Source organism: Curcuma longa, chromosome 19 (assembly GCF_044706935.1).
Source record: "Curcuma longa cultivar G26 ecotype Majalengka, Jawa Barat chromosome 19, ITB_CL_G26_1.1, whole genome shotgun sequence".
Lineage (NCBI taxonomy): Eukaryota > Viridiplantae > Streptophyta > Magnoliopsida > Zingiberales > Zingiberaceae > Curcuma > Curcuma longa.
The window spans coordinates 4186846-4212347 of record NC_133879.1 but is presented as its reverse complement, the minus strand read 5'-3'; the positions used below and the strand labels follow the sequence as shown (position 1 = coordinate 4212347).

The following is a 25502-nucleotide window of genomic DNA, read 5'->3' as shown; positions in this document are numbered from 1 at the left end:
GGAAAGCATGAAAGAGCTCTTGATCTCTTGCAATAGCTGGATGACCTAAGGGCTACTGTGGTGCAGTCAACTAATGAGTTGATCTAGTCAATTAACGAATAACAAGTGAAGAATGAAGAGGGATGATAAGAGGGAAGCAAGGTGGATGACTTATGGCTAGTGAAATATGATTGGTAAGATTATATTGAGCCTCATTTCGTAACACTCAAGTCTTCCTCTAATCTTCTTGTAATTATTCGTGTTATAAGATGGTTCTCTACCTCCGGAGGTTATTCGTGAAGGAGAAAGGTTTTTCTAGGAGTGGCTCATTAAGTAGCTATAGGTCGTGGAGTAGGAATAAGAGTTTCAGATCATGTTATATGATTGTGTTAGTGATTGTGGTATGCATTTTTTTGTATATTTTTATTTCTGCAACGCTAACTCTTGTGTAACCTTGCTAGGCATTAGCAAGAGTAGTATAAACTTGTATGTGCAGGAAGAGTCGCTATTCACTCCCCTTTAGCTAATCCATCTATACGTACATCGGTCCCTAACAAAAAGTATGCTTCAGAGTGATCTTGGTTGTTATATTTTAGGAGACTATTGCTAATAAAGTATTAGCACTAAGCAAGACAATATTGTCTTTAAAGAGACAAGGTTTACCATTGTCTTGACCTTAAATTCTCTTCTTTGAATGGATAAGCCAACTCGAAAAGGTATGTTAACATCGATGGAGGTTATTTGATGACTGACACTAGTAAGTCAGTGAGTGACAATATTAAGTTGATGATGATGCTACTAGAAGGAATACCTCTACCACCCAAAGGGTGTCTCGACAGTTGAATGGGTGTGTTGAGAAGGTTAAGGGGACACGATTCACATCGCCATACTAATGCCCTACCGATTCAAGCCATTGACTTGTCAATGAGGCGACTGACTAATGGATTTTGATCTCATTATTTGAGAGAAATTCCAACAACAATACATTATTTTTATATAAATACTGTTCACTAGAAGGATGATTTATCATCCTTTTCTATCATATAGCAGGGACTAATGCACAAAATGCAATTCTAAGTACTTGTCCATTAAATCCTATATCTCTATATGGGGAGAAAATCATGTAAAGCAGCTACTTATTTGTACAAATATTAGTTTGAATTAGACTGGACATGAACAAAATAAAGATACCACCTGTCTTTAGATTCTTTTGGGGATTTGTCACTCAAGTACCATTTTGCATCTTAAGCTGTTTTTTCTGTTGCTATTTGTCCTTGTTTCTTGTAAAAGTAGTTTAAAATTTATGTTAACTAAATTCCACATGTGAATACTATTCCGGTTGATGTGAAAGGTAAGAAACTTTGCTATACATTTTCGTTCATAAGATGTCATCTGTAGGTTTCCCCCTTCAGTGAGATAGATAGTGAGGAGAATGAGATACTTAACTGTCAAATATATTACTTCTGCATGTCGTTCTCTCATATGATTTGCATAGCGCTTGCAAAAAATATAAGTTTTGATTATTCTATGTGAACAAAGTTTGCATCTGCATGTGCTGTTATACAAGTGGTAAATCTGAAAGTACTCATTGGATGAAAAAAATATTGCAAGGAAATTTCATCTGTTATATATGCATGTTGAACCTTTTATCGTGCATGTATATCTATTTAAATTCTTGCAAAGCTACAATAATCTGATACACAGTTCTACTTGTTGATGATTAACTAAAGTTGATTATTATATGAACAAGATCGTGATATTCTTCGGTGGGGTCTCGAGCTCCTTATTGATCCATCTTTGAAGTCCACATATTTTGCAACCACTCATCAAAACAGTGTGAAAGATTGTGTTGCACAATGTACCAATGAAGTTGGTTTGCAGGAAGAATGTGATTCTGTTGAAAATGATGAAGTAATTGCCCATGCTCTTCAGGAAGAACTTTCACGAGTTGCTATTGTGGAAGCATCTGAATCTTTACATACAACTAAAGAGCAGTTGCAATCATCTGTGCTCAGTCAAAATTGGTTGGCTTCGTCTTCCCCTAGAGAGAATACTTCAGGTATAATACTCTCTAGGAATAGTTCCCAGTTTCACTTAGTTGTCTCCTACTATTTATTTGGTATTTTTCTATTGTAATTTTGTTATTACTTTATTAAATTAACGGTTATACACTATATAACATTGCACAGGAAGTGTTACTCTTAACAGAGATTTAGGAAATATGGAGGCCTCTACGTCACTGCCAATATCTGATGATTTGAGTTGTGAAGGACCGGTCGAGATAGAATTTGCAGATGACTTCTCTGCTCTAGATGGTGAAGTATGCAGGAGACTGAATCACATGACTCGTGTACCTGTAAGTTCAATTCATTTGTAGTTTAATCTGCTTTATTTGTGGCTGATTTTTGCCAGATTCAACAGCAAAATTTGAACATCTTGTTTCGTGGCACTAATATATCTCATCACATTGGAGGATGTTGGATGTTTGATTACTCTACCTGTCTTATATGCAGCACATTCCAAAAATTAATGGAGATATTCCTTCAGTTGATGAAGAAATTTCGGATCATCAAAGGCTTCTTGACCGGTATAGAGCTAAAGGATATTTGCCATTTGTTGCCTCATGAACTTGTTTCATTTAAGTAACATTTACCATGCAGTCAACAAACATCTTAATAGAAAATGTTCAATTAAGGCTCTTTGTTTCTTTCAAACTATTAGATGGCTTACATGTATTGTTTTGTGGATTTGACTATCCATCTCTTAGATGATCCATATTATGTAAATTGAGAATGCCAAAAAAGAAATACTCTGTTGGCTAGTTGACATGCTTTCTTTGTTTTAGACACTTACAAAGTGGGGCCAATTAGCACCTTTAGTTTGATGAATTTCTTGGTAGAAAAGCATATGATAATGATTAATGAACATTTGGTTGATTAGTTCAAATTTTATTTCTGGAACAGTTCAAAAGCAGGTATTTAAAATGGAATATAGGATTTTGAGCTTCATGCCAGCTTGTCAGCCGAGAACTTTCTGATTCCTAGAAATCTACAACATCAACACTGGGAAAATGTCCGTAATCAAATCACTGTCAATTATTGTATATGATGTCTACCATTTTGTATAGAAACAACTTAATCAGGTCTGTTATCAAATAGGTTGTACCGATTGCCCACGTGTTGAGAGAATTTCAATCAGGAAATTTATCTGGTAAATGTTACACATCACCGCGATGGTTACAAAAGGGAAAATATTAGAGTTATCAAATGCTTATTCTAATGACAACTATTTGGATATATTTTTTGTAATATGGAATGACAAGTTTTGTAAAAATCTTAAATATGTAACTTCTATCAGATCTAATCATTCAGTACCTGATTGATGTGATTCCAAACAATTGGATGAATATTTTTTTTTTGAGCATTTTGATGTGTAATAGTTGATAAATATCTGTCATAGACAAGATTCTTGCGTGTTGTTCCATATTGTATGTGAAACATCCTTCTGTAGATTTATGATAGTAAATGTTTTTAACACTCCAGGTTAAAGTTGTATGATTTGGTTGAGCTAAAGGTTCAAGGTGATGGAAACTGTCAGGTTAGTTATATGAAGGCCTTTCTTTTGAACTTTTTATTGTATAATTTAGGTCTTAACTAACTTGGCTAAAATCAGCATCTTTGATCCTTATTGTTCTTTCTTTCAAAATTAAATATAACTAATAATGGTTCTCAAATCTTGCTATAAGGCAGAGATTCTACCCACAAAATTTCTTACTAAGATAAATGAAATGAGTTTTTGGGGTTGGGGTTGAAGGTTCTAACTGATTTAAGTCTGAGATGAAGCCAACCTATATATTTTCTGTATGATTTTGCAAGATTTATCTATTTCATTTTCTGCATCAATTCAGTTGAGAGGGAGAATATATTGTGTTATTTTATTTACTAAACAATAACCATGTATATATAGTCGTTAGGCTTAAATAGTTATTAAAAAATATAGCCTATTATTTATAACCACCATATTTTATTAATAAAAATGTTGCCTATTATTCCTGACAATCTCCCTCATGTTAGAGCATGTATAAGCATATATAGTCCCTGGGGCAATGGTGCAACGGTAGGACATCCGGGTTGTGATCCAGGGATCTGCGGTTCAATCCCCAGCTACGGCGTATTTGCAGGAATTTTCCTCCAAATGGGGAACGCAATCAAAAGGATGCTGGACATCTGGATTGGCCGCCGTATGTGCTTCCCGATTTACCCTGGTGGTCGGTGGGAAACTTCCGTGGGACCGGACCGGCCACCCCCAGGGATTGAGTCCATGAGACTGACTAGGATTTATCATGTATAAGCATATATATATATATATATATATATGTCCAACTTGTCACATGAAAAGGGTGAAAGGGTGGCAATTTGTTTTGTGTTTAGTTAATTGTGTAATGGATCATGGCATTCATGCCAATAAAGACGGTATGAGATAACATAAAAATAAATACATAAAGTTATAATACATGATTAACCAAATTCTAGAGAACTCAGTTATAATACATAAAAATTCTTAATATTTTTAAAATGAAGTATCCTCATGAACAGTTAAATTTTGTGTCAACCCATTTATATATTTGCGCTGTGTCATGTCACTTTTGGGTATTATCTATGTTAATCATGTTTTGGATCAGGTTGGGTTGGCTTGTATTATAATGTCATGTTTGATATTGCTAGATATTTATAAAGTTCCTAAATAGAGAAAGAAAACTTTAGATGAAGATGACACAAATGCAATCTAGTACGGTGGTTGAGAAGTTTGATGATGTAACATGAGATTTATATTTAAAAGAGGTGACAACTAGACTGAAGTTGATGATTGTCTTAAAAAGAAGTCAGTGACTATCTTCAATCATGAATTTGCTTTAGTTCATATGATTTTCTAAAGGTTTAATTTAACCTTCTTTAACTTCCCCTCGAACTGAAAATATAATAATATTGTGAAGGGCTGCATTGTGAAAGAGACAGATTAAGTTTATAGTATTTTTTCTTAATACAAGGACTTAATGTTTGGAAAAAGATGAGTGAAGTTTGATGCTTCTTTGAGAGATGAAAAAAAAAGGATGTTTTGGAAATTGAGAATACTTTTAACACCTACTTGAGGGAAGTAGAATATTTAAAGAGTGGCAAATATCCTCTCTATTGTTGTTTCCACATTCCATGTATTGGCACACTAAATACAAACCACACTCTACAATTATTGTCACCAAAATGTAGAGGATATTTTGATGGCCTAAGATTGTCAAAAAAAAAAAAACATGAAGGAAGATAAAGTCAAGAGAAAGACGAACTATACTAAGAAAATCATATATTTGAGAACTTGATCACTTAGGATACAAATGCTTAGAGAACATTTCTTATATATAACTTAAAAGAGCCATCTAGACCTCCTATTTAATTATATTGGAAAATACAAGAGAGGTAGTCAATCATTGAAATTATAAGACTAAAAACTACTTAATCTTAATGTAGTTCTAAGAAGTCAATTTGGATTTATGTAATTCCCAAAAAATATATAGTTCCAAGAAGTAAACTGTAACGACCGTCCTTCTTACCTCAAGGCGATCCGTTACTTATACTTGCTAAAATCTACTATTAATTTAAAATTTCTTGTTATGTGATAGTTGAGTAAACATATGTTCCCAAATGGGTAATATAAAGTCTAACCATCCTAATAACAATGACCAAACCATAATTGTTAACATTCGAACGTGCGGAAAAAAAATAAACAACTCATAGAGACTAGTCTGTAACATTTTTAATGATGCAAGTTCCCAAGGCTCTTTATTCTAAGTTCCACCACAGCACACACTTCGCATCGTCTCTGCCGCCTCCGCTATTCAAATTTTTCTTTGCCCTTATCTGCAGTACAAGGAAAATAAAACTATAAGCATAAAGCTTAGCAAGTACCATCCTACTCACAAAACGATGCATATTTTAAAATCATGCTTTTGAAAAATATGAAAGAAAATATCTTCATGCTTGTCATTTATTGCTACTGAAACATATAAGCTAGATAAATATCATGGCATACGTATCATAACAAGCACATGAACTAATATCATAAACTGAACTAAGTTGAATCTTAAAAACTAATTTCACTTCAAGTTAGTAATGAACTTTTGAAAACTTATACATATAGTAAGTGAAAATAGTAATCATCCTGCTGTGGGCCCGGCATTGTGCTAACTATGCGCGCATCCCTAAATAGATCCGAGGTAGCTAATCCCGAACCCATTAGGGTACTACTAGGCGATCTCGGGCCTAGGGGCGATCTCGGAGCCCACCCATGGACGAACTCGGGTCCAAGCACATGCCATAAACAAAAGTAAAATACTTTCTTTAATACTTCTTTTCTTTAACCTTGCATATACTAGGCGATCTCGGGCCTAGGGGCGATCTCGGAGCCCACCCATGGACGAACTCGAGTCCATAATTACTCAGGCAAGGTAAATTATTTTCATAAACATTCTGTAAGAGAAACTAATCTCCACATACATACATAAATTTTTGAATAACTAAAACTATGGATTTATGCATACGAACGGAGCTACTTATACTGCAGGTGAGAGGTACTTACCTTTTGCGCTAATTTCCTTACAATTCTTCCGTTAGAGAAGAAGATCTTCTCGGCGATCTTCCTATATCTACGCGTTCTTATCGCGGAGAGGAGCGTCCTTGTAGAAGAAATTCTCCGGAAACTTTCCTTGTGATCCTAGGGGACGGACTCCTCGTTATTTGAGTTTGGGGCGCCGAGAGAGAGGAGAAAAGAGGGCGACGGCGTTCTGGGCAAGAGGGGAGGGAAGGGTTTTCGAAGATAATCAAAACCCTCTCTTAAGCCTCCTATTTATATTAAGTGATGCCTAGACCTAATTCGCCGATAAATAAAAATTCGGTTCCTTCTTATTCGGAACAGACTGCTGGGCCGTTTGGTTATTGGAGATATTTTAGAAGTTGCAGATTTCTAAAAGTTGCGGGTTCAAATCCCGCCTTGGACGTTTTTCTTCCTATTTATTTTTGCTACTTCCGCTACTCCAAAAATTCCAGAAAAATATTCTAAAATTCTAGAAAAATCATAGAATATTTCTAAAATTATTTTTGAGATTTTTCAGGCGTTACATAAACCTCCAACAAGTTGTAATATCCCAAAAATTAACTTTAAGTTCCAACACTTCCCCTTATTTAAAAAAAAAAAAATTAGTTCAAGCTTATTCCATAGCAACACAAATTGCCCTCTAGGAAGTGCTTTGTTCAGTATATTTGCAACATTCTCACTGCTATGAACTCCCATTGCATTGATGGTATCACCTGAGGTACAAAATCTCGAACTGTGCCGAAGTTTTGATCTTTGACCGGAACGATGCTTTTTCGATATCGCGTCGATGTTGCGATGCATAGTTCTGGTAATGGATTAGAGTCGAAAATGGAAGAAGATGAAGTACAAGGAGACATTGTCTGGGTCGAGCATAATTTTAAATCTTGTACTATGCCAAGCGAAACGGTCGAAACATATTATTTTGGTAAATTATCGAAACTCGATATCACTCAGGCAGGCAATGTCTCCTTCCTTTGCTTTATCTCCTTCCTCCTTCAACCTCCAATCTATCATCGACACCATGGTTTGCAGAATCGCGATCCAGATAGTAGGATCCCATGATCCTATAATCCGGAAGTACCAAATCGCTCTTGGATCGTTTGGAATCATCTTTTGCGGTGGAGGAGCAGAATCGTTGGGATCACTTAGGATCAGTAGAATCAGTACAATCCTATGTTGCAAACGATTCTATATATTTTTTATTGGGGGCTACTTTGTTGGCCTTTAAACTAGACCATGTTGTGGCCCTTTTTTTTGGCCTAGAGGCCCCAGACTCTAAAATGTTAGATTTTATAATCTTTCATTTTGTGATATAAAAATATAAATATTATTGAGTGCTACTGTGCTAGAATGGTAGTTAAATTACTAGTTAATTTAAACTTGTACATGTAATAATGTCATTTGTGGTGTCGAGTGTCGACAGTTGCATATATATGTAAAATTATTAATCTATTTATATGCAAATGACCTTTTTAATCATTTTTTCTAATTATTAATCATGTACAATTACAATAATATTTAACCATAAAATTTCAATTTTTGGTAGGATCATACGATTCTATGATCCTACCGATCCAATTTTATGACCCCAAATTGATCCTGCGTAGGATCACGATCCTACGAATTATGATCGATACCATGCATTAGAGTGTCAACACGATACTGAAATAATATCTTTCCGGTTAAAGAATGAAATTACAACACAATTTGAGATTTTGATCCATGGTGTTGAATAGTATCGAGTTACAATGTTTTACCAGCATGATATATTTTGACCATTTTGCTTGGTACGGTACAAAATTTTAAACCATGGTGCCACCAAGAACTTTTTCTTAAAATAGAGTAATGCTCTAGCTCAATATATTCAGTTCTTGTATGGCAGACATGATTGTTTGCAAGCTTGATAAAACTTTGGTTGTCTCTAAAAATTCCAATTGACTTATATATAGGAATTTGTAGCTCATTAACACATTCTTGGGCAGCAAGTGCAATAACTTTGTACTCTTACTCTACCATAGTAGTTAATAAAGACACTAAATTTTGTTTCTTGCTACATTAAAAGATACTTGTATCACCTAATGTGCAACTTCTATCATCCAAATTTTCACATTCAAATCTCCATGTATGTCTTGATAGTCCAAATGTCCACCAAAGTCTCAATATCTGTGAAACCAAGGAACTAGTGGAATTATTTTTAAACAATAAACCAAAGTTTGAAGTTGAGTTTATATATTTCAAAATCTTCTTTGTAGTTTAGAAGTGAGGCTCTTGTGGAGATTGCATAAGTCTATTGAGCATATCCAATTGAAAAGGAAATATCTAGCCTTGTTATATTTAAAGACTTCCAACGATAAGGTTTAAGATTTGGCAGGAGTAATCCTTTTTCACACCTTAACTTTACATTTGCATCAAAAAGAATATAGCATCTTTTGCTTTGATTTAATCTAAATCACTCAACTAACTTTTTGGAATATCCTTGTTGTGTGTAAAAATTCGATTGTCCATATTTATCGCTTCTAAACTAAGAAAATGATGCAACTCCCCTAATTTCTTATGTCTAATCCTATAGCAAGCTCATCTTAAAGTTGTTCAACTTTCACTTCATTTCCAATTATTATCACGTCTTCTACATGTATGAGTATAATTATATGCAAATTGTCTTGCTTTTTAACAAATAAACTAGCTATCAAATTGTAAGTATTATAAAATTTTTCCATAACATGCATGTGGAGCTTGCTTGAACTCATAAGAGCTTTTTTAATTTTGCAAATATAATCAAGATGCAAGTCTTGCTTCATGTAGATGTCTTTTTCAAGCTCTTCATACAAGATGACATTTTTTCACATCAAGTTGCCATAGTTTCCAATAATAAAAGGCTTCCAAAGCTATCACCCTACTTACTGAAATCATCTTAACCATAGGGCTAAAAGTGTCTTCAGAACCTTTTCAATTTTTCTTGACAAAAAACCATCAAGCAACCAACCTTGCTTTATATATATCTATGCTCTCATTAACTTTCCTTCTGATTTTGTACACCCATTTGCTAGAAAATAGGTTGTACATTTTGGGGCTTGGGAATAGGGCTCCAAGTTTGATTTTTCTTAAGAGTATTTATTTCAGCATCTATAGCAAGCTCTCATTCTTTATTTTCTTTTGCTTCTTCAAATGCAAAGGTTCATCATCATTAATTGGACTTGCAAAAAAGGAACAAGAATAGGTGCTAATGAAATTTTCATCTCTAAATGAGTAGGCTTGACAATGGTTTGGGGTTGAACATCATCAATGGTTCTCCTTGGCCTTTGTGAGATGAACATCTTAGCCCATTTATTTCTGCAAATTAGTGGTCTCCTCCTTTCACTTGCTTCTCAATAATTGATGAAGATAAGTTGGTTGGTAGGGCTTCCCCTTCACTTTGCTTCTCAACAATTGATGAAAATAAGTTGGTTGGTGGGCCCCGCCCTTTCACTTTTCTCTTCAATAATTGATGAAGATAAGTTGGTTGGTGGAGGAAAATCAATACACGATTCTCCACTCTCTTATGCTTAATTTTACCAACCTCATCCTTCTTGTAATATAAGAAAGCATCATCAAAGATAACATCTCATGAAACAAGATATAGGATCATGCTTTTTTCCTTTTATCATACCCAACAAAAATGCATTTTTGTGCCTTGGCATCTAGTGTATTTCTTTGAGATTTTGGCACATGAACATAACTAATAGAGGTAAAAACTTTTAAATTTTTGAGGCTTTTCTCTAAGCATCAATTTGTAGGGTGATCAAGGTTTAAAATATCGAGCCGTGCCGAGGTTTCGGTCTCGGACCGGAACGATATAGTTTCGGTACCGTATCATGCTATGTCGATATAATTTTGATATTTTTAAAATATAAAATATATTAACTAAAATAAACAAAATTAATCTAAATATTTAAAAATAATAAAAAATATTTTTAAAAAATAATAGGATAATTTTATGAGGCTTTAATTAAGTTTATTTATATTATCCCAACTATAACTAGGAGTTGATTAAAATTATTAACCTAAGTTATTATTAAAATTTAAGTTTAAAAACTCGATCCATTCACTATTTCGCGGACCAGGGCACGCGTGGCCCACGCGATGTCTTCGGAGGCGTTATCGGACCTAGGCGACGTCTCCAGAGGCATTGCCAGGCTCGAGTGACGCCTCCAGTGGCGTGGCTGGGTCTGCGCAGCCCCCGCGACGCCTCTGGACAGTGTCCCGGTTGGAACTGCTAGTGTCGGTGTCGGTCCGCTGGCGGTACGAGAAATTTCACATGTATCGAGTGAAACGGCTCGAGATTTCAATCCTTGAGGGTGACTTCATGTTAATTGGAGAAAGAGGCATTCTATTAAATACATAAGATGCATCTTCCATAGCTTGAGCCTATAAAACTTTTGGTAGATTCTTAGCATATAACCAGCTCAACTAAATAATCTTTTGTTTTGCTACACTATTTTGTCGTGGTAGCTTAGCACAAAATAGTCCTCTTTTAATGTCATATTGATGACACAGATAAAAATTGTTCATCCCTTCAGTTCTTAGTCGCCTAACTTTGGAATAAGCTTGCCCTCAATCATTTCTTTGAATTCCACTAGCCCGGGAAAACTTCTAACTTATGCTTCAAAAAATAGATCCATGTGAATCTATTGTAGTCAACAATAAAAAATATTTATAAATATCCTGAAAAAGGAGTTTTAGTTGATCCCATTAAATCATCATAAGTTCCAATGGGGCTTGACACCATAAAATTGATTTGTCAAAAGGACATCGATGATCCTTTTCAAATTGACATCCTTCACACACTCGTCTTTCACAAAATTTAGTTAAGCTTGACAACTCTTTTATTAAATTTAGTTTCAGCATAGTTTTTAAATTTTCCATGCTAAGATGTCCCAACCTAGCATGCTAATGTATGTGCACTTTTGTTGCTACTTGTCTTCTTAATATATGAACTAGAAGAAGATAAAAAAAAAAAAATCTAACTCTCTTACTAGTATGAATGACATCTATCTTGAGCTCTTTTATGTTGCAAACAAACTTCACATTTTATGGACCAAAAGAACAAAATTTCCAGCATTTACAGCGTTTGCACTGAAACTATTTTTTTTTATTCCTCAAACATGGAATACACTGGTAATTGTAATGACATTCTCTTGTTTTTGGTTGATGACAATAGTATCTCCATCATACGATGAACTGAATTATCCACTGTTACAATGACATTGTATTATCCATTGTCACAATGGCATCACAACCATTGTATTCATGAAAGTTGAAATTTTTTTATTGATCTGTACTCCCCACAACCAGAATCTATAATCTAGTCACTCGCAAAATTAATCACAATCATGACATCTACACTTAATGTTGAAACATTTAGATTGAACTCTAGTACCACAACCAGAAATCTATAATTTAGTCACTCTCAAAATTAATAGCAGTCGTTTCTGCCATGAATCACTTTTCTCAATCTTCTCTATCTGCAACTTTTCCTGTTTTAGTGACATCGCCTTCATTTAATTTACTTAGGCAAAATATTTTGATGTGCTCTATTTTGCCACATCTGTAACATTTGAAGATCTTCTTTCTGATAATATTTTCCGATAATATTAGAAGGCTCTTCTTTCTCTTTATATGAGTTAAAGTTGCTTTGATATGCCTTTAAAGCTTTTCTTTCTAGCCACAAGAACACTTTTGTCTCCTTTGATAGAAACACCAACCATTTGCTTAGCTAGTGGCTCTGGTGATTATAACAAATTCTCCAACTCTTCCAAAGATGGATGTTGAGTCCACCCTTTTTTTAAAGTAATGAAGGGGATATATGTTGACTTAAATCTTCGAATTATATTTCTCCTTATACGAGCTTCAGAAATTGCTTCTTCTAGATTCAGAAAAAAATTATAAACATATGTTCTTGATCCTTAAAGAATACTTTGATATAGAAAGATTGCCTTGTGTAGTAAAATTTGTAGCCGATCTTCATTTTTTTTTGTTAAATAACCTGTTAAGAGTTTGCCAAATTTCGTGAGTTGATTTCCACCACATAATATTGTCGAACAAGCCATGGGAAACCATTCTCTTTTAAAATGAATTCAACCTTTCCATTTCTTGAAAGCATTAACATTTTCTAGTATATTTACAAAAGCATTAATGATTCCTCCATTAACAAAATCTCATTAATCTTTACCAACAAGATAAGATTCCATGAAAGTCCTCCACACTTTGTAGTTGGACTAAGGGGGTGTTTGGTTTAAGGTTCCCCAGATGTAAATGTTCAGTTGAGTTCTCAAAATTTGTGCAATGGACATCATATGGGTGTTTGGGTTTAGATGGTGAATGTACATATGGGGTTGGGGTAATGGAAAATTGGAGGTTGGCAAAAACGACCTATAGAGGTCCTTTTTGCCAACCTGAAAGTTCAAATTACACATCTACCTTTGTAAAAAATATATAAAATTTTTTTCAAGTTTTTAGTAAGGGTAAATAAGTAAATGGACATCCAAAATACAACTCAACCTCATATTCACCAAACACTCCATTTACATTTACATTTTCTCAACCTTTTCTCAACCCCAACTATACATTTACATATTTTCAACCCCAACTTTCCGTTGAAAAAATACAACTTAAAACCAAACACCCCCTAAGTCAATAGGTTCATACCAAGTCCACTAACAAGCCCACTTGGATCCATTTTTTGAGGCACTGGTTGAATCCAACACTAAGGGATCTTGTTACAAATTACCAAAGCCCTATGGCTCTGATACCATGTAAAAATATCGTTACCAAAATATAGAGCATAAAAAAACATTAAAGGAAGACAACCAAATAAGAAAATAATCGTTTCAAAAATAAAAACAAGAGAAAGAGGAATGAATTTGAGAACTCGATTACTTAGGATACAAATGCTTAGAGAACATTCCCTTATAGACAACTCAAAGGAACCATGTAGACAATTATTTAATTACATTGAAAATACCAAGTGAGGTAGTCAACCATTGAAATCATGAGACTATGAAAAGATTAAAAAGGTAAATCCTAATGTAATTCCAAGAAGTCAATTTGGATTTCCAACAAGATATAGTTCCCAAAAAATATGCAGCTCCAAGAAGTCAACTTCCAAAAAGATGTAATTTCTAAAAATTCAATTTTAATTTCCAATAACAACTCTCCCTAGATAAGCATACTTTGTCCGTGGATACTAGAGTTTTGAAAGAAGTTTTCATTTATGTATAATGCATCAGAACATGTATTTTCAAATCTTGGCTCTTGCTACAGTGTGTAGCATCTCTCTGTTTTGAGGAGCAAAGGATATGTCTGAGTCTGTTTGTTTGCTAATTGTTTGTACAAATTTATCCTTCAAAATGTTGCAATGCTTTTGACAGTGAAAGCTGAAAGAGTCCATCATTTAGCGAATTGATGATCTTGCTTTTATCATCTTTCCAGTTTCGGGCACTATCTGATCAATTTTATCGTACCCCTGAGCACCATAAGTTTGTGAGAGATCAAGTAGTTGATCAGGTTCGGTCAATACATCCAATACAGTGGTTGATTAAGTTTCTGATTTTATCTTCCTCTTATGATTTTTTTTTTGGCTTTGTCAATGGATTTGATACTTCTTTTGTGGAACACAGCTGAAGTCTCATCGTGAGGTGTATGAGGGTTATGTACCCATGTCATTTGATGAATACCTTACGAAGATGTGCAAGTACAGTTGCTTTTTTGAACTACATTTTCATATATGCATGATGAATGCTGTTGTATGGTGGCTATAACATTTATGTTTTGTTTAATGTTTTTTCTTTTTGATGTGGATGAACAGAAGTGGAGAATGGGGAGACCATGTGACGTTGCAAGCAGCTGCTGATTCAGTATGTCTATTACTCTCTGTCATGAAATGTAGGCACGTTGCACTTCTTGCAGAAAATAATGAATCCATATAATAATTTTATTACATCACACTGAACAGACAATTTGGTCACTTGAATTTGTATTATCGAAGCTTGAGGTTTCTGAGATATCAGGATGAAGCTGATTTCAGAAACTTTACAATGCTCTCCAATAGGTGGTAGTTATCTAACGAGGCACCCTTGCAACAATTATTTTTGTTAGAAGTTATAAAATGTAAAGCAATGAATATTAAAATTAGAACTATAGTTAAAGGAATGCAAGGCAAGAGTGTACTATTTTAGAGATGAAATATGCATCATACGGCAAGAGTTTACTTCTTGGTCTTTAGGAAGTCTTTCCCATCATTTTCTCCTTGTTTCTTCTTGTCACATCTCACAGCCAGAAATTTCATCATCTGATGCAGTATGGTGTTAAAATATTCATTCTGACTTCCTTCAAGGACACCTGCTACATTGAGATACTTCCTAGTGTTGAGAAATCTAAACGGGGTAAGACTACTTGCTGATAAATGCCCTTTTCCCCCTCTAACTACGGCCATCGATCTCAACAGTCATGTTGATTTGCAGTTATATGTTTGAGCTTTTGGGCTGAAGTGCACTACAACTCAATCTATCCAGAAGGAGGTTGGTCATCTATTATGTTCTTGAGCATTTGTTGTAGTTGATAGCTCATTTGCTTCATGTTCTGGGAGGAGTGAAAATGAATTCGTGCATCCCCAAAACCATTCAATCTCATCTGATTTGCTCTGGTGTGGCTATGCATGTGTTTCTTTTCAATATGGCTTGATACATTTTCTTTGTTTTATGTATTTGATGAGCAGAGTTTCCTGCCTTGGAATGTAAGAAGAAGAAAAGGTGGTGGCACTTTGGTATTTGAGATCTCTATCGCGTTCGGGTTGCATGATGGCCAGCGAGAGGAAGTGAAAGCATTGCAGGCATGTATACATCACTGCAGGCTTGTCCATACTGTAAACACAATTTTCATTGCATCGTTTGTAAAGAAAAGTAAACGATAAAAGAAGGTAGATAACTTCATTATTGTGCAACTCATCATAGTTATAAATCCATTTCTCATAATTTTTTGTGTTTGTGATATTAATGGTTCATAAAACTGTGTTTATCTGTCTCACGCTCGCTGCTGCTATTTTCTAATGCACTCGGCCAGCTTCGTTCACTCTCACTGCACTGTTAATCAATAATATTGGTTAAAAATTAAACTAATTTGTTTCTCTATTATATCAAAAGTATTCCATTCAAAATTATTCTATTGTAAATATTTTAAACTCGTAAGTTTAACGAAAATCAGATTGACCATTCCAACCAATTTACCAAGCACACCTTTTATATATGACCATTCCAACCAATTTACCAAGCACACCTTTTATATATATATATAGTCTAGATTAAAATTGATTGGGAAATTATAATGTCGACGAAAGGAGGCTGTAATAGCTTAGTAGTGCATTGATTGAGAAATTATAATGTCGACAAAAGGACACTATAATAGTCTGGTAGTGCATTGATTGAGACACTATAATAGCCTAGTCCCCGGGGTAATAGTATAACGGTAGGACATCCAGGTTGTGACTCAGGGACCCACGGTTCGATCCTCAGCTACGGCGTATTTGCAGGAATTTTTCTCCAAATGGGGAACGCAATCAAAGGATGCTGGGCATCTGGATTGGCCGCCGTATGCGCTTCCTGATTTACCCTGGTGGTCGGTGGAAAACTTCCGTGGGACCGGACCGGCCACCCCAGGGATTGAGTCCATGAGACTGACTGGGATTTATCATTTTTATAATAGCCTAGTAGATTAAAACTAGACTATAATATAGTCTAGTGCTGCATTGACAAAAGGATACTATAATAGTCTAGTAGTGCATTGATTGAGAAATTATAATGTTGACAAAAGGGTTTTATGTCGGTGCAGAGAACACAGATGATCGAATCTGAATTTTGATAATGATAAAAAGTTTAAATTAAGTTTGTGAAGTGGACTAATGAGCTGAATTGAATGTGCAGATAGCACGGGGAAATCTTAGTTGTGGCTAGGCAAAGGAAGGCCTTATCTGGAGGATTGGATAAGGAAGTCCTGATCTGGAGGATTGAGCAAGGAAGACTTGATTTGAAGGATTGTACAAGGAAGACTTGATTTGGAGGACTGGATAAGGAAGTTCTGGTCAAGAGAACTCGACAGGAAGTCTTGGTAGATCAGAGCACCAGGTGGAAAAGTTTAGGCGAGTTTGGAGGATCAGACGTCTAACAGTGGCGAGTTTGGAGGATCAGACGTCTAACAGTGGAAGTCTTGGAGGTCGAGGATCAAGATTAAGCAAAAGTCTAATGGGTCTGGAGGACCAGGTTGACAAAAGGTAACTTTTCTCGAGTGGAGTGAGTGAGGACGTGTTCCCGAGAAGGGGAACAGTAGGCGTTGGACTTAGGATTTCACTGAAAATTTAAAGTAAAAAACAAACAGTTTGAAACTATTTCTTTCCTATTTATTTTGTTTCTGGATTAACTTGTTATGCAAGAAATAAGAGGTTGGAACTTTGTGTTTCGAGCGCCTTTATCTAGATCCAAGCGATTGGACTATCCAGGCGCCCGAAAGGGATCCAGGGGGCGGACGTCAACCAAACGGGCCAGCGAGGTGGATGAGGTGGCAGAGTCCTAGTGGTCCGGACATCTCAGCCTCCAGGCGCTCGAAGAGGTTTCATGTGCCCAGATCTGGATGAAACGTTGCGGAGTCAAAGTTGATCCGACAACTTCCACGTCAACATCTAGGCCCCCGAAAGATGCCAAGTTAGCGTTAGAAGCGAATCCACGGGATGACATGGAGGCAGTTGAAAGGACTTCCAGACACCGGATTAACCTTTATAAGTAGTTGCGAGGGGAAACCCTGGAATCTACTTCATACGCCTCTACGACGACCTCCTACGCAAACAACCAATCCAAAACATCGTCGTAACACCGAGGAGCTGCATCGACTTTTGTGCTACAACTCTATTCTTGTAGTCGGTAAATTTTCATTTATGTATTTAATCTCTTAGGACGGTAATGGTTTACCGCTCCTAATCCATTTTTATAAAGCGAAAAATTCATTCTCGTAAGAGGGAAGTTTTATAGTAAATTATTCGTAAAAAATGATCAAGGATCATGGGCCTTAGAGTAGATATGAACAATAATTTAGGAATCATTTATTTATGTCCAAATTTTAATATGACAATTAGAAATTATATCAAACATATTAAAGTTTTGGTACATACAAAAGGGTACGGAGACTTCCAAAATAACAATATCAAACTTGATATTATATTCTTAGGAAAAATAATGAATCACATCAACAATAAGTTTAAGGTAGAAATTAAAAATATCATTGAAGCACTAACATCCAAGGATATCTATTTTCTAAAACCTAGAGACTTTAATTCTAAAATTTTAGTTGGATTAGAATGGACTATTAATTTAGAAACTTAAGGACAAACATTGAAACCAACGAATTCTATATTTTATAAACACAGACATGGAAGCCTAACTATTAGATTTAGTTGATATCAACCCTCTACTTCTCAAAACGCCCAAATAGAAGATGATAACTTAAATCTAATGAATATAGAAGACCAAGATCCTCTAAAATTACTTAAACAATTAGGTGCTCAACACCTAAAACTTAGCAAACAAATAGTACTTCAACAAGTTAGTACGAAGGTCTATAACTCAAACTTCAACTTCATGAACAGAACAGAGATAACTAATTCCTTCTTTGACGACTTAGATGAATGTCTACCTTCCAATAGAAATTACTATTTCACTAACCCCAGAAGACTTAATTGAACTAAAACACTTGGAAAAGAAAGAGATGTAACTAGAGTGGTTTGGGAAGCTTTTAAATTAAAATTCCCAAAAGAAATTACTAGAATTGTCTCACATGGCAATAACATACTTAACTTTTGTTATACCGTCCATAGACTATTAACAGCTAGAGATGTCAACACAAGACTAGATATGGGATAGAATAAAAAGACAATGAGAGACTTAGAACAATTCTAGTTATTTTGCTGGAACTGGATTAAACCTTTCTATAATGACTTTTTAACATTTACAACAGTCTCAGATAATTACTGTAAGTCAGCTCTAGGAGAAAGATTATTTAGTAAATTACCTAGAGAATTAGGAAAAGAGATACATAAATCATGGTCTAAGATGAATGTACCACCTCAATACAATAATATAAGAGTACACATATAACATATCATCACCAAACTTAAAGAAAAATGTACTTATATTCAAACATAGAAACAATTGAAAAATCAACAATATGATTTCTGTAGCCAAATATATACTCTTCAACAATATGGAACAAATCAATCTCAAAGAAGAAGAAAAAAATCGGCTATACAACCAAAACCTAAATTCAGACAAAAAACTACGTACTATTTAAGAAAGAGCAGAGCTAAAAAGTCTTATCTCAATAAAGAGAAACAGTATTAGATGCCTCTGCTATATATTCCATTATATCAGTAGAAGATATGGAAGAAATTCCATCCTCAGTTAATTATACTTTAGTAAACTCTTTTATTGATAATCCCTATGGGTTAGCTGCTAAATATGGAATAACAAGTGTCCAAGGCCAACCAGATTTGGACCACTTAATAGAATAGTTGGAAAAACTTACCAACTGATGATCTAGACTTTATGTATCATCAATCCATACCTTAGAACTTAACAGACTTAAGATCTGATCAAAGAGAAATGGAACCTCAAACATGAAACCGATAATGCTCCTTATTTTATTTGCGGTTTCTATCCAACTATTAATAAATGAGGCACTTGCCAACATTGCAAGAAATAGATTTATAATCTGTCTCAAACAACTCTTTTCATTCCTACTATTCATACTATTCGAGACAGTACAAGAAATGTACTACTTGAAACAAGAGTTTCTATTCTTGAAACTCGCATAAATCTACTAGAAGCCGAAATCGCCAACCTTAAGATGACCAATCCTCCAGACCCAAGGCTTGACCAAGGGAAAGGATTTCTTAGTCTAGAACCTGAGGATACCAATCTAGTATTCATCAAAACTCCTAGTATTTGTAATTCTAGCCGCACCGTAGATATACATGTTCGCTGTCTTCTCAATATCCATGGACTTGAATTCACCTTGCATGCATTTCTTGATAGTGTAGCAACTAACTCAACTATTGATGAAGCCACTGTCCTTTCCATCCTACCCATTATCAAAAACACTAACCAATCTTTGGGCATGTAATTTAACAGTCAGAAGCTCTCCTGCCACAAGTTTGTGAAGAACATACACCTTCATTTTTAATACCAACTGTAATACTTTTAGTCCACTCTTTCTCTTGCTCAACTTTGGATTTGACTGCTCCCTCATCCAAATATCCACCTCATCCTAGGTCTTAATTTCCTTATCGCCCCCAATCGAGCATTACTCCTTACCAAAGATTATGTTCTTTTCTTATCCACCCTATTGTCTCTTCTATCATCTCTAACTACCCTTCTACAGTTTGCGCTCAAAAGCGTGGTGATGTCCCTAGCTCGCTGTCACCACTGCCAATACCTATCAATGCACTATAAAGGGCTCATGTACACTAAAATTAGGAACACAAAGAAACTAGAAAGACTTGGCTATGCTAACCCATACAACACAGAAGATTTAGACATAGACGACTTAGAAAATTTATATGTAGACCATGACATCCCAAGAGACTTTACTCCAACTTACTTCATTTAATTAATACCCAAACAGATTTGGACTTCCTAATTTCGAGACTAGAAAAATAAAAAATTATAGGAGAAACCCCAATAAAATATTGGAAATGAGATAAGGTATATAGTAAATTATCTATCATCAATCCTAATCTCACAATAAAAATACAAGACTTAAGATACACAAATTGGGAGGCTGAAGAGTGTGCTATGCACATCAAACAATTAATAAGCATTGGAGCTATACAACGATAGTAAGGGCCGACGACTATTCAACCCTGTATATATATTGGGAAAGATCTACTTACTATTTTGGCCCTCTTCTCAGTCCGTTGCTTTTGTTCTTCCAGTTTCAATAGTTAAGGAATTCCGGTTGTAGTTTTCGGTTGCGAAGCGCTTAAGTCCTTCTTGTCTGATTCTTGTCCGAGGTAGGAAATTATAAGTCACAAAGCACTTTAATGAAGCTTAAGTGCTCGACTGAGTTGGAGTGGGCGGATATCCAACAGTTCGCAGCTATATGCACTAAAGCTGTTTAGTTGAAAAGAGATGCCCTTTAGAGTTGTACGCTGTTGGCTACGCTCCTTTGATTGGAGTTTCTTGGTTAGAAGACTACTGAAAAGAGTTATGCTTTTGTCTCTACTGCTACTTATAAGTGGAGGAACGAATCATCATACTTATTAATTTGCCTGGCGCCACCTAAGGGAGCGGGTATTGAATCTTTGTAGGCAGAAGGGAGGGGTTCCGGTTCTGGAGATATTCAAAAGAGGTCGGGTTCGGTTCATAACTTATTGAAGCATTAGAAGCATTGAATGGTTGTTGTTCTTTAGTTGTAGCTGCTGTTCCGTTTTGTGGATTGGCTGCTTTCCGGACTTTCATCAATGGTTGATAAGTTTGTAATTTTATCTCCCAAAAATAAAAGTAGCTTAGGTAGAGTTGAGCTCTCCATTGCCTTTTGAGGCGAAATTCATCCCTCCCTTCTTGGTCTGCTCCTAGGATAGTCGGGTCTAGGAATTAGGGGATTTACTTACTAATACTAAGCGCTTTCAGTCAGGAGTACTTCACTTCTAAAGCAAAAGCTTAAGCAGCCTTCTCACTAGTGAATGAAGTCAGTTTTATCTCGAATAGCATACGTACCACACCAAGACCACCTTGCCATTTGAGTTATGGCTTGGTCGGGGTCGTCCCTTAAATCCTTACCTTCGTGGTTATATTGTGTTGTGAGTTTCCTCTTGAAAGAGATGAAACCTCGCGCCCTATGCCCAGATGAGTTATTTACTCAGCCTGGGATGAAAGACTTCCTGGAATGGTCGTCTTTATGAGGGTGGATGAAGGACTGGCTGCGATACTGTAATTGGTATTATCGTACCGCTATGGATCCTGAGGTGGACGGAGTTCTTCAATGCTCCAATGGTCAGCCGAAAATGGAAGATCACTTTACATGAGCCCACTGTGGCTCGTTTCGGTCTTCTATGGAAGGTTTTCGACATGGTGGCTTTGAAGGGTTTAGACAGGAGAGGTACTTTAGCCAATCCTTGACGATTCTAAATCACCATTATCTGGTTACCTCCTTGGTGGAGTTAAGTTAAGGGTAAAGATTTCCTCGTTACTGGCCTTGGTTGTGACTATCTTATGATTCTTTTTTTATCATTATAGTTATTTTGCTGATGTAGATATCCTGTCATATTAAAGACCTAACTTAAATAAGTTTTTGCCAAACATCAAAAAGGAGGAAATTGTTGATGCAGTCTTGCCTCAAGTGTCATTGGATTTTATTGTTTGGTTAAAATAAATTTAAGTTAGGCAATATTGATAATCTAATATGTGTGAATTGAGTTCATAGGAAAGTTCAGAATTGAAGACTTGGCAAATGGTGAAGTCCCGGAGGCGCGGTCTCTTGGCAAATGGTGAAGTCCCGGAGGCGCGGCCTCTTGGTAAAGGAAGACTTAGCATAACGAAGTTGAGGAAAACATCTCAAGCAAGTGCAAGGATGGGCATGAGGCTTGTGGAAAATGTTTGAAGGCGCAAGTCAAGGCTAAGGGATGAAGAAAAAGCTGAAAGATGATTTTTAGCTTCACCAGTCGACTGATATTCCCATCAATCAACTGATGTCCTGATCTAAAACACACAGAGAGTTTGATCGAGTGAAAATCACTGGCCAGTTGACTGGTGGAGTTTTCAGTCGACTGATATCTGAATGTTGGGTTGACAGCTGGAGAATTAAACGCTATCTACAAGAGCCGTTGAAGCCCATCAGTCCTGATCCCTGAGTCAGACTGATATCGAGAAAATTATAAAAACACAAATTGAAAAATGGAGGCGCAAATGTTTGCACTTTTTTTCTTGGCACGATCTTCAATCTCTGTAAACTCTCAAAATCTTCCCCTAAACTTTCACTACACATTTGTAAGAAGAAGAGGTCATTTATAAAGGTTTCTCCGCCTTCAAAGATTGCTTTGAAAAGGATAAATTTCATAGTGGAACGGTCACGTGGTGTGTGTAGATCCTTAATTAGTCACCTCATAGAGGTAGATACCAAGTAAATCGAATGGGTTAACATTAGTTTCATTTTATCTTGCTTTTGTTTTGTGTTTTCGCTAACGATTTTGTAGGCAAGAGCAAAAAGTTGCTATTCACCCCCCCCCCCCTCTAGCAAACGCAACGGTCGCAATAATTATTTAGTAGATTTATGTAGTGATCCATTCTAAGTCGGATAAGTTTCTATAATGATCCTGAGTTCTATCATGCCCTAGGTTATCAATTTAGAGTCATTCTCAATAGTGTTCAAAAGATTTTTAAAATTCTAATACTGTAGTATCTGTTATTTTTTGAATAATAACACCACAATGGTATTGATCTTTAAAATTAATATTTTTCTTCTGCATTTTAGATCCGCCACCTTAGCGGCCCCACACGGTCGACCCCATGACCATCTGTGAGGAAGTAAATCGAGAAAGTGCAGTTGGTTACGACGCAGGAGGGTATTGTCTGACTTCACCAGGATTCGAACCCTTGCCCTCTTGCAAGTCTGCTACGTCATAATATTTTTGTTATGTAAAATCAATAGAATAGTATGATTCTATTCTTAATAATAGCACTGTAGTAGTACTGCTCTTTCAAATCAACACTAGATTAATTTTTTATTTTTATTTATTTAATTTTTAATTTTTATTTTATTTCTCTCTCTTATAATTAGTTATTAAAAAAAGATTAAAAATTAGTTGATAATTCGACAACATTAAAAATATCCTTTAAAATAGTACTGCTCTTTAAAATCAACACTATAATAATTTTTTATTTTTATTTATTTAACTTTTATTTTTTAAAAATATTATTTTATTTCTCTCTCTTATAATTAACTATTAAAAAAGGATTAAAAATTAATTGAGAATTTGACAACTTTAAAAATGTCCTTTGTGCAATTACCATAAATTTTTTAGAAAAATGTACGCGTGATGATAAAATTCCATATAAATGAGGGACGAAGGGCAACTTTTTAGGGAACGAAAGTTTGGGCCAAAGATCTACCGCCGTCATTACTTCAAACAGTTGGTTTACAGAGCGAACTCAGCAATGTTTCGACGTCTTTGCGCCGCCGTCCACCGTCAACTTCAGATGACTACCACTCACGGCCTTCGTCAGACTGCAGCTGCCTCTCGTCTACACTTTCTGGGATTTGTCAGATCCTATTTTGTTTCCTTCGTCGACGTCGACGATCCCTCATCACCGACTGCCTCCTTCCTCACAAGATCGTGCGGGATCTCCGACCGTGCCGCCCTCTCCATCTCCAAGAAACAGGGCTAGGCTACAGCCCAGTACAACCCGTAAGAAGATCCGTCTCTATATGTGCCCTTATAGTTTCTACATTTTTCTTTTTTAGTTACCATATTTTGCACATGGGCAAGGTATTGCGTCCAGATCATTAGCATTTTTCATTGCAAATTGTAAGAAATATTCGACTTCAAACTCATATTCATGTGATAGTCTATCCTTTGACATCCATTCTTTGTCTATTCTTATTACAACTAATCAATTGACAATGAGCAAACACCTTCAAAATAGTTGAAATGATATAATTGATGTTGATTTTTTGCAAACAAAAATTGAGAAATTTCATATCAATTTTACTATATTTTTTTCACTCAAGTCCATATTGACTTCCAACACATGCATATTATTATTCAATCTATACATTTTAATATTATTATAATAATTTGTATAAAAAATTTTACAAGACATAGGAAAAGATTATAGTCAATTACAACAAAATCTGAAATTAATTGTATTTAATTAGGAAAAACAATCATATTGTATATGGGGGAATGATATATATCTAGATTACTATTACAAGAACACAGTTGGGACAAGAGTTGTTAGTGCTACAGAAATGTTGTGTGGGTTGAAGACATGATATATGGGGAAGGTAGGAGATAAAACAAAAGGAATCATTACTTATGCAACCAACATTCAAGTTATAATACCTAGTGGATAGATCATTCTCACAAATATCATTAATGATTCGTTTGTTGATATTCTGGTAAAATAAACAGTTCAAGGATGTTAAGACTGTATGCAGGTGATATATTATGGTATAGAGCAGGTAATATATTATAGTATCGAACTCAATGTGTATAACTTCATCCCTACTTCAGACATAAAGAAGTGAACGGTAACTTACCTTCAATATGGTTCGTTTGTTATGATAAACCTCCAAACACAGCATGATCTTAGGAATATCCACTGGCTTATTATCACAAGTATCTAATGGTCTAACCTGCCAAGAATTTTAGAATCATTATTCTAATCCTAATCGAAGAAAAAAGATCGAAGGCGTACCTGGAACTCGAAGGAATGGTACAAGCTCATAAACAAGTGGAGGGCACCGGCCTGGAGGAGCACGGGCTGCGACTTTCCACCATCGTCCTCTTCGCCTCTTCCCAACGGCACGAAGAGCTCGTGCATGCCGCTGCAGACGAGAATAGGCTCGAAAAACCCTTCGCCGAAACCAGATGACGCCGCAGAAGGCGAAGCAACGGCCTGCGCCACAGAGAAGGTGATGAAGACTGCGTCATCACTCTCGTTGAGGATGAAACTGACACCACCTGTGTGTTATACTGCGTCGGGATCGGGATCGGAGAGAAGAAGCTGGACGGAGCGGCGAGAGAGGAAGAGAGATGCAATGACAGGCAAAGAGAGGTGCGAGAGGGGCGAGAGAAGAGGAGAAGC

At 35.7% G+C, this 25502-nt stretch overlaps 1 protein-coding gene across 1 annotated transcript; it reads left to right on the top strand.

Moving 5' to 3' along the window:
* Nucleotides 1–1912: 1912 nt before the first annotated feature.
* Nucleotides 1913–15638, top strand: LOC141812577 (OVARIAN TUMOR DOMAIN-containing deubiquitinating enzyme 9-like). Its single transcript, XM_074700586.1, has 10 exons — nt 1913–2038; nt 2169–2335; nt 2493–2566; nt 3522–3576; nt 14089–14163; nt 14277–14350; nt 14465–14513; nt 14957–15041; nt 15120–15176; nt 15374–15638. The coding sequence occupies exons 2-10, from the start codon at nt 2201–2203 to the stop codon at nt 15427–15429; spliced, it is 660 nt and encodes a 219-aa protein (XP_074556687.1). The 5' UTR covers nt 1913–2038; nt 2169–2200; the 3' UTR covers nt 15430–15638.
* Nucleotides 15639–25502: the final 9864 nt, after the last annotated feature.

Coding starts and splice junctions, on each gene's coding strand:
- LOC141812577 (XM_074700586.1), top strand. CDS start 2,201: ATGGAGGCCTCTACGTCACTGCCAATATCTGATGATTTGAGTTGTGAA. Junction 2,336..2,492: donor ATCACATGACTCGTGTACCT/GTAAGTTCAATT, acceptor TCTTATATGCAG/CACATTCCAAAAATTAATGG. Junction 14,351..14,464: donor TACCTTACGAAGATGTGCAA/GTACAGTTGCTT, acceptor GTGGATGAACAG/AAGTGGAGAATGGGGAGACC.